At 27.0% G+C, this 11,066-nt stretch overlaps 1 protein-coding gene across 1 annotated transcript; it reads right to left on the bottom strand.

The window, feature by feature from the left end:
- Positions 1 to 785: 785 nt before the first annotated feature.
- On the bottom strand, positions 786 to 1,775 carry LOC129900806 (protein MKS1-like). The gene has a single exon (XM_055975867.1). It carries the CDS (start codon positions 1,661 to 1,663, stop codon positions 932 to 934), a length of 732 nt encoding a protein of 243 aa, XP_055831842.1. The 5' UTR covers positions 1,664 to 1,775; the 3' UTR covers positions 786 to 931.
- Positions 1,776 to 11,066: the final 9,291 nt, after the last annotated feature.

Here is an 11,066-nt window from a genome sequence, read left to right as displayed (position 1 = left end):
TCTGTATATAACTTCAAGAGATTTGGTTTTGTCGTCTTTTATAAATTTGTTTTTAGGTTTGTATCATTTTTATAATAGATCTTCATTTTTACACGTAAAAGATCTAAAATAAAGTCAATTTCCTCTATTCAATTTGTAAATAATCATAAAAAATCATTACCACATAACTACTTCGTGAGATAAATTTATTTTATGAACATATCCACTAGCACTACAATAAAAACAGTTTTTAGTGGTAATAAATATGCACATTGACAAAAAGTGATAAAATATTTACCGATATTAGTTAAATCTCATTGAATCTAATGTCTATAGAGCTTTAGAAATATTTATAAAAAATATTAATTACCTTTAAAAGATCATATTTAACAATAATTAATTTAGTATCATTAATTAATTATCGATAAAGTTCATTTTTGATGCATATAGGATCATGTATTGCGTACTATAAAGTCTTTCCAAGTCATTTTCTGATAATAGCGTGTGTATATATAGTGGTGTACAAAAATAACCTAAGTGGTGTACAAAAATAAACTAACTTTAATTAGAAGGGCCCGCATGACTGTGAAGTAGATGAATCTAACATCATTTATAGCCCACAAGTATCTAACACCATTTATAAGCCCCAACAAACTTTTCCTTTCTTTTTTTTTCCTTTCCAGATGCGATACATTATAAGTCAAGATCTCAAAAAGAAATCAAATTTAATTTGTCATATCGATAATCCAAACCGCCGAAGACTTCCTCAAAAATAAATAACTTTCTAGTAGGAGCTATGTAGCGTAAACATGACAGGTTCATATGAATTTAGTAATTTTGACGATCCAAATATGATATATGTATAAAAAAAAATCACTAAATAATGATACAAATAAATTTCGAACTCGAACAACAAATTCTTGATCCTTCTCGAAAGAGAAGTCTCTATTCTCTATTTCTCTCTATAGTGGTCAAAGAGATTATTGACAATGTCAAAAGATGGAGTACTTGGAGATACAATTACTCTAGGTGAAATAAAATTTGAAGGGCTAGGTAAGTAATTGTGTTCAAAATAATTCCTGTTATTGTGTATTAAAGGGCTTAAATCATGAAAAAATTCAGCTGATGGAGGTGAGAAGAAATTTGATGATATAGGTTGAAGAGAAGCTGGATTTGGTGACAAAATACCTTTAGGAAAAAATCCACTAGTACTTATTCTTTCAATTTCTCTATTTATCTCTATCCCTTCATCAACCATTTCCAAATCACAATTAGTAATTTGTGATTTTTTATTGACATTTGGGGTTCTTGTTTTCTCTATTGAAGCAAACCTAGCAGCCGGATATATCGCACCGATATTATTCATATTTTCTTGAAAAAGAAACGAGGAGACCGACGACGACGAAGACGATGATGAGGAGGAGGAATTTGGTCCTGTGAGTCGTTGGACTAAAGACATGAACTCGCTAGGGTTTGCATGGATTACCTTGGGAGACACAGTGTATATTATAACAGGTGGTCGCGGTGGTGGTTGATGATGAGGTGGCAATTGGTGTTTCTGATGTAGCACCACTGGTGTTTTTTTTATCTTGTGTGAATCTTTACGTACTTTGAGTGGCGTTGGCCGGGGACCTTGGAGCTCTTTTTTCGGCGATTTCCCGGTGGAGTGTTCCGATGGCTCCATCGAGAATAACGAATAAAAGAAGTCAATTATATTGAAAAGAAAGAAGAAGATTATAAACCTAGAAGCAATGGGAGGAAATTATGAAAGGAAGGAAAACGCATTGTTTTCTCAAGGCAGATATATAAGGGAGGTGACTGCTATATATTTAATACTTGGTACTATTTAAAGGGAGCAAGTCAATGGAGTGTGAAAGTTGATGAAAATACAAGACAAAAGTAATAAACACAAACTATTTACTAGTTTCCATTCAAATATAATACTCCATTTGTTCCATTTTTAGTATACATGACAACTAATATGGAACGCAGAGAGTAAGAGTTTAAGTTATATATACATTGTCATTATTTATATAATTATCAAATCACATAAGTAATACTAAGTTATCTTATAATGTGAAATATATAAATTTAAAAATAAGTCATATTATCTGCTATCGAGAACAAAAATAGCATGATAGTATAAAAATATTATTATATTGACGAGGTATATAATTTATAATTTGTGCGTTTGTATGTATAATTTTAATAATACATAGAAAATGTGCCGATTTCTTATTGTTAGAAAGGTTTGAACTTGTCCAAATGAAAACTAAAAAGGCAGCTTGCGGGACATAGTCAACTTTTGGTGATGGTATATCTAAAGCTTGAATGAACTAGGAGTTCTGCCAAGTGCCAAGTTTATTTCTGTGCCCCCTTTTTTTCTTGAAATAAGTTTATGCATTAGAGTGCGGAAAAATTACATAAATACATAATTTATTTTATTATATTTTTTAAAAAATTTACTATTTGAAAAAATTATAAAAATCTCTACTCTCTCATATTTTTGAATAATCACTTTAAACGATGTATTGATTAGATACATCACTTTAAGTGATGTATTCAGACGTACATGATGTGTCGGAATGTTGAGTAATGTATTCGGAATCAAAACGTTGAGGGATGTATCTGAAACCTGGGACGTTATATATCGGGATGGGATGTATCTGGATTCTACCAAATTTAAGAGATTTTAATTTGAAAAGAGTAGAAATATAATGTAATTAACTCTTAACACTATTAGATTTATGTAATTCATACAATGATGTCGTTTTATTATTATTATTATTATTTTAAAGGGACAACGGAAGAGGGTATTACAAGACGGAAAATAATTTTTTTACTAATAAAAATAAAAATTTAAATAGTAACTAAGCTTCTAAAACTCACTACACAATTAATGTCAATACATCCATCAAAGAAAGTGGTATTCCCTTTAATTTTCTACCGAATCGCGCGCCCCACAAGGACTGGTTCGTACTAGTGCACCGTGGTGGGGCAATTATGATTTATGAGAATTGCGCGATCCTTGGCCTGCATTTGGACAAATAATTTTATATCGTTTTGAAATTATGATTTCATATTAGTATTTACACATATTTCAAATTTTTTGAAAATATGATTTGAAATTATAAATTATGATATTATTTTTTAAAAATATAAAATTTGACTCATAAATTTATATTTTGTATTTTTTAAATTATTTTAAATTTTACGAGAAAAAAATACATGTTTTATGTGAAGAGATTGTTTGTACTATGTGAAATATTTATATTAAAGAATAACTAATTAATTACTACAATTGTTGACTGGTGAATTTTTAAGAAATTATGTGTATTTGAAAGTTTGTAATCGCAGAACATGGAGATCTGCAATTTATCAATGTGGTGTTGTTTGATATTTCAATAACTTGTTTATGAACCATAATTTACGCATTTGTTAAGATTGTAAAAAAATGAATTTTTTTTTAATAGTTTCCACAACTTGTGAGATTTTTATTTTATAAGAAAAAGTAAAATTTAAAAAAATTTAAATTGCATATCCAAAATAAAATTTCACCTTCAAATAATTTCAAATCATAATTTCATATCATACGTCCAAGTGGGCCCTTAGCAAGATCAGAATCTGAATTCTATTACGTTTTCGTTTATTTTAAAGCACATTGATCCTTTTGAGGAAAATTACTTGGGGTTATTTAAAGGGGGATTTTAATTGAGATTTTTGTTTTTTTTGTTTTTTTATTCGATATCCGATATTTGTATTAGAACTCGATTAAATTTAAATTCGCACTAAAAAATTCCACATTAAGGGGTAAAATGCTCTCTACTGAAAGCATTCTGTTTTTGCCTCAAGGGTGTAGGCTTGGCTTGGTGATACCTTCTTATTTTTTTGTATTATTTCTTCTCATCTAATGATTTCGTGTAACGTGATTGTGTGCTAGTTAATCACTGTCATTTCATACAATGATGGAGTTAAAAATTTTAACAAGAAAATTCAAAAAAATGTAATAATAATTTCCCGATAAGCTAGGGATCAAATCTCCACTGCAATAAAAACCCCTTCATTATGTCAAGCCAAAAAAAAAATATTTTTTCCATACTTGAACAATGTAATTTTTTCTGATGAAATTGAAACATATTGCAAAAAAATAAAAGTCAACAGATATATTACGAAGCTAAATCTGTGTTCTTCTAGAAGAATATGTATTTATGTTGCTCTCAAGTCAAAGGAATAACTACTACATATATGGTTAATTGATTATTCAACGTTTACTCAGTCTACAACTGTCACATTATACACCCAAATAAAATAAAGGTGCCAACTTTTCTTGTTTAATTAAAGAATTCCAAAAACATATGATCTCAGCTCCAATTCCAAACGTAAGTAAATTTTCTAGTCATGGATATTGACGTCTGTGTATGTATATATATATATATATATATATATATTGCATAAATAAAGAACACAAGATTAAGACACGTATATGTGAAGATGTTTTGTTATTCATAAATGCAGAAGCGCGTTTCAGAAGTGTGGAACATCTAGTTACTCTCATTGCTCCTCATACAATTGGCATTTGAATGGGTCGATTATTGTGTTTAGGTTAAAGAGATGAAATGGGAACTAGCCATATATTTATACAATATGCATGTTTTATTAGGTTATAAGTCATGTTCATCAACTATATTTATACCCATTTAATAAACCACAATATTTAAATTAATGTTAGTTCACATAAAAATTCCAACAAACTTTTTCATTATAGGTAATACATTTTTCATAAACAGTGAACGATATACGAAAATCATAATGAGTTTTAAGCACCAAACATGATGGGTTATCACAAAATTTAAAAAAAAATGTGATTTGGGAATGCAAATTAAATATAGTAAATTAAATAATATCTATGAATATAATATGATCCTAAATCGAGAACATGAAGAAAAGTATAGGGGTCAATAACAAACGTGACATTAAATTCCTGTGGACCTTCAGTTTTAGATGCCGTGAAGACCTGTTTGATATATATATGAAATTTATTCTTAGAAGATTCTAATATATTCCTTGCCAGTTTCTTCATAAAAATTATTGATTCTTTTATTTCCACATTTTTGAAAAAAATAATAATTCATTAATGCAAAAGAAGCACGTCTTTGTCCTCTTTGACTTTGCTTCCACTCGCCACAAACTTGTATTTATAATTTCATGCTAAATTGAAAAATGCTTTTAGGAGGTTCAATGTTGATTAGGAGTAGTTGGATTGGATACAGGCGAATAGAAAATAGATTAAATAAAAGCAATTTATAAGATATTTGCTCCAATCATATTTAATACAGATAAAAAATGAGTTAATCAACTGAGCATGTGGATATATATCCATATTTTCCATGGTTTTAAGTAGGGGTGTTCACGGTTTGGATGAAAAAATCAATTTAAATTGAAAAATTAAATTAAAGTGATCAAATAAATTGATTTTTATTTGGTTTGATTTGATTTTACATTTTTAAAAATCAATAATATTTGGTTTGATTTTGATTTTGTTTTAAAAAATTGAAGAAATAATCTAATAAAAAAGAGCAGGCCTTACCTTGCATTTCTGCCAGAGGCTGTTTCCAGGCTTGAACCCGTGACCTCCTGATCACATGGCAGCAACTTTACCAGTTACTCTAAGGCTCCCCTTCAAATTGTGTAAATATTTTTTTTATAATTTATATACATAATATATTATTTTAAGAAAAGACATAAAGTGACAATTGAAGTTCTCCCGAATTTTCAAAAATATACCTTAACTATACGGGCGTCTTATTACCCCTCTAAAGAATTTTGAACTGATATTGTTACGTCATTTTTTGTCCACCTAACATAAAAAGTGTATGCACTCTGGTAAAGAGCATGAGCAATCAAAATAATGAATATATTTTTGTTTTTACAGTATTCAGTTATAAAATATATTTTCTTACTCTTCTTATTATTTTAACTTTGTTCCTTATTATTTTTTCTTTTTCGTTCTTCTTTCTTAAAAAAAATCATTGTCATCTCAATTGAAACTCATCACTTTCAATGTCATCATTTACCACCACTCCACCCTCCTTTTACTATTATTAATTTAGCTCTTTTCAATTTTAAAACTTTATCTAAATATTTTCGAACAATTTGATAAACCCATTAGATTTCAATATGATTAGGATGTACTCCCTCTATTTCATACTATCTGAATTTCAAGAGTTTTTTTCATTGTTCAAAATAATTGAATTATTCAAAGTTCAAGAGAAATATTTTAATTTTTTTCCATGTTTACCCTTTCCATTAATGAAGTTTGTAATTTTTTATAAGTTAATCTACACTGCGTATAAGGTTATACTCAAATAAAGAACTATTTGTATTTATAATTTCACATTTAATCATCTTTATGAGGCTGATTAAACAAAATGATAATAGAGGAAAATATGATTCAAATTTTGTCATTAAATATTTTTCTTAATATGTGCATTACCTTAGAAATTCAATTAACATGAAATAGAGGGAGTATCATTTATCCTTTTTTATTTGAATTTCAATCAGCTTCTTTCTTTTTTGGGGGAATTCATTAATTCTTTTAAAATTGTCATTTCTAATTTCGAAGTTATATGAAAAGGAGATAAACTAATTGATGATACCTTCAAATTTTTGAATTTGTTTAGAAAAATAATTAGTTTGTTATCAATAACTCAACAAAGTCTAAAAATAATATGATTTTTTTAAAAAAGAAAAGTTAGAAGAAAGAAGTCGGTTGAAGAAGAAAAAAATGGGGGGATGGACTAAACTTGAATGTGGGAGATGGGTTGAGGGTGGGAGGTGAAGAAGAAGAAAGAGGGAAAAAAAAAAAGGGGCGGGGGGGAGGGAATCAGCTTGAATGCGAGGTGAGTAGGATAGGGGTGGGAGATGAAGTGGAATTTAAGGTGAATTCAAAATTAAAGTAAAAAAAAGTCAAAAATAAGAGAGAGAAAAGAAAATTTTTAAAAAGAATAAAGAAAAACTCAAAATGGAAAAAAATTAAATTTTAAATTAAATTAACACGTGTCGCATAATAATTGGTGCGCGACAACACGTGGTTTTTAAAATCTGGGACTAATCAAAAAATGATATAATAATATCGGTTCAAAATTGTTCAGGAGGATAATAGGACGTCCGCGTAGTTAAGGTGTCTTTTTAAAAATTCGAAACAACTTCAGTTGTTACTTTATGTATTTTCTCTATTATTTTTTATGAACATTTTTTTATTGAAAAAATGCAGCACACTAGTTTTAAAAAGTAAGGTATGATGTATTTTTTATTTATACAATAATATAATTAGCTTATGCATTATTCAGTACGTTTACGTTGCTTAGTACATTTGATTAGTTAACAATATAAATAAAAAGTTAAACATAAATGAAATTCTAGTATAAGAATGATAAGATCCAAAATGATACAAAAATAATTTATTTATTTTTGAACGAATTGTTGCCTTTTTTCTCTCTCTTTTGAATGAATCCTTTCTTTTAATTTTATGTATGATTAATAACCGAATAACCGAACTAAATTAAACATAAATCGATAACAATCATACCGATGAATGTATATTTTATTTGATTTGATTTTAATAATTTTAATACTGATTAAATTATTTTAATTTCAATTTTGATTAATAACTGATTCAAATTAACCCGTAAACCCCAAATTTTAAGTATAAACAAATAAGAATACAAATTAAAAACCAAAATAAGGAAGATACAAGGACGTAGGGAAATATAATATTAGCAAGTACAAGGAATTGAAGTAATCATTGTGTACTCAACGCGAAGTAGAAAGCAAACTTGTTGCTCTAATAAATCTTTGCATTAATTATTTGGGACAATATATCAAACCATTTATTTTTGTCAAACCTCTTTTGACTTAATAATTAAATGTGTGAAACCGGATTTAATTCATGTAATTTTGTCAGAAACTTATATTTAATTCATGTTAATTAGAATTTAGGGGAAAATATTTGGGTTGATCAGGGCCGTTTCAACCATAAGTTCATTAAATCAATCGCTTAGGAGTTGGGACCCTCATTTTTTTCTATATATATTGTTAAAAAAAATTATGTATTGATAATTTTTTTTAAAAAAAAATGGGTAAAAAACGTAATAACTTGTTATATTCTGTGAATATGATGATCTTTGTAATAATTGAGAAATAGAATAGTGTTTAGTTAATTGTAGCATTCTTTTTTACATTGCTAACTTTTTTATTGTCTCATTTATATTCTGACGATTATCATGAACTTTTATTATTCTTAAATTTACCTTCTTTTTTTTTCTCTTTCACTATTTTTATTCTTTCGTTATTGAATATTTTAAAGCCTCTCGAACGGTCAAACCTTCTGGGCATTATGCAATATCTATTGTTGTGTGTTTATCTAAAGATCAAACTTATTTTTTGGTGTCTTTTTCAAATTTCAAACACCTCAATAAATCTACATTATTTCGATATCATTACATAAATTTTTTAAATTTTTGAGTCAATTTTATTATTCTAACTTTATATTATATTTTTTTAATTCAAAATTTATATTGTTTTCATTCTTTTTTCATAAGATCCGCTTATATCCTATCTGCTCTTCACTTATAAAATTACACTTAATATGTTATAATTATTCAATTTTATATGTGTAAACTTAAAAAAAAAAATTCTTTATAAAATTTAATTTTAGGCCCTCAATCTTACTATCACGGTCTAGAATTGATAAATAGAGAGATCTTTAAAATGTAGAGCTAAGTCGAGAGTTGCAGGCACGACTTGACCCAAGCAAGACTTATTAAAGGGTTTGACAAAAGTAAATGTGATTTTGATTAGACTATATTTACTCATTGGTCAATTGTTTTGGCTAGGGTATTCAAAATCGAATAGTAACTGATAAGTCAATTGCAAAATTAGTTTATTGGCTTATTAATATTGGATTATCAAAAAAATGGTTGGTGAATGGATTAAAATTTTATAATTAACGATTTATTGGTGTGGGGGCGGATTATTAAATTTTCTTATCGGATAATCTGTTAACCAGATAAGAATTATCATATACTTACTCTTCTTTTTCCGTCTTTAGCCAATTGACATGAGTCTTTAATTCTGGTTGTGTGCAATTCCGTAAAAATACGAGTCACCAAACTGAAACCAATGTATCCTTGACTTTTGATTGTATGGTATATCTTCTCTTCAATCAATTCCACCCTTTCAATGCTAACTTAAGTTCTTTCTCGTTGTCAAATAGTCTACAAATTTCTTATAGATTATCCGATACACAGCTCAATAACCGTTCGATAATTGGTAATCTGTTACCGAACCAATCGATATTTTATAAATTGACTAGCAAATTAATAAATTTAAAAATCAATATCTGATAAATCAAATCATTAAATAAAATTATCCGCTCGATAAATTTTGCCATTTCCAAAAACCCCATCTCATTTTTCAACCTACACATGATGCTTACCTTTAGAGATCTCAATTAGGCTCCAGGGGACCCGGCTCCTCTCCAGTTTCTTCAGTGGGGTCTTAAATTTTTTATTCGTGACCCTTTTTAAATTCGAGTGACCAGATTTATTTATTAACCTAGGCTAAAGTCTTTAGTTAACTAAATAAATTTTGTCAATTCAGATTTAAAAAGAGACGTGTAAGAAATTTTAAGACCCTGCTGAAGAAATTGGATAAGAGCCGAAAAAATTTATCATTTTAAAAATTTCAACTTCTGAAATATTAAATAAATTTTTTTCAATAAAGTCCAATAAAATTTGATATCAAAATATTTGAGAATAGAACTTTTAATATTATTCTCATTGTAAAAAAAATATTTTTATTAAATATAAATAAATTTCTCCCCATATCTAACTGATAGTAATTTTTTTATAATAAATTTTAGCATATTCAAATCATTAGTAGAAATAATATGCTTTATTTTATCCCATGTTGAATAAAATAATGACTTATATTTTCTTTTCTCATGAATTTTATTTTAAATCGTTGAGACTAGATTCTTTTCATAAGAGTAATTTAAAGAAAAAGTAGCGAGGAGAGAAAAATAAATGAAAAAATAGGTTAATAATTTAATTTCATTGATGCATAGATTTCGTTAATATATACCTAAGTTATTTTTATAGAAAATGCATAGGTGATCAAACCTGATAACTATTTAAATACTTGAAAGACAAAACAGTAAGTGTATAATTAAAATGCTAAAATCGATAAATATATAATTAAAAAACCAAACCTATAAGTTTTAAAATATTTAAAGAGCTAAATCCGATAAGTGTGAAACATTCACTTTTGGAAATATTTCTGAAATTGTGAAAAGGAAATAGATTATTTTTCTCTAATTGGCATATTTATTGAAATAATTATGTAAAAGTACAATTCACAACACTACATTTACAGCTACATAATCAAGTTTTTATGTTTTAAGTCACGTAGCCCACTGTTTTCTTACAACAATGTTCAATAATCTTATATACAACATTATACAAAACTTGGTCTTTTTTAACATGAATGTTCGAAAAACTCGATTACAATACTATACACCCTAACATATATATATTGTATATAATTATAAGAGGGTGTATACATCCATATATACTATTATATTTTTTTAAAATAATATTATGTAACATTATAAAAATGTTCACACACACATATATGCTATTATAAATCTATATACAATATTATACAATACAATACAATACTCCCTCTATTCATATTAATTAAATTTTTAAGATAGTGCACACATATTAAAAAAAATATTTAAGGATAAAATTTGAAGCATATTTTTTTCTATTATTCTTTTGTTTAATCAGCCTTATAAAATTGATTAAATGTGAAATTAAAAATATAAATAGTCGAGTATAACTTTATAAATAGTATAGTTTTAATTTCTGAAAAATTACAAAACTTCATTAATAAAAAAAATAAATATAAACAAAAAAATTAAATATTTTTCTTAAATTTTAAATAATTCAATTATTTTAAATAATAATAAAAACTTAGAGAAATTTAGTTAATATGAAATAACAACACTATTATACAAAACTGAC

This window comes from Solanum dulcamara, chromosome 8 (genome assembly GCF_947179165.1).
Source record: "Solanum dulcamara chromosome 8, daSolDulc1.2, whole genome shotgun sequence".
In the NCBI taxonomy this organism is placed as follows: Eukaryota; Viridiplantae; Streptophyta; class Magnoliopsida; order Solanales; family Solanaceae; genus Solanum; species Solanum dulcamara.
The sequence above is the reverse complement of the archived record's forward strand: the minus strand, read 5'-3'. Positions and strand labels throughout refer to the sequence as shown.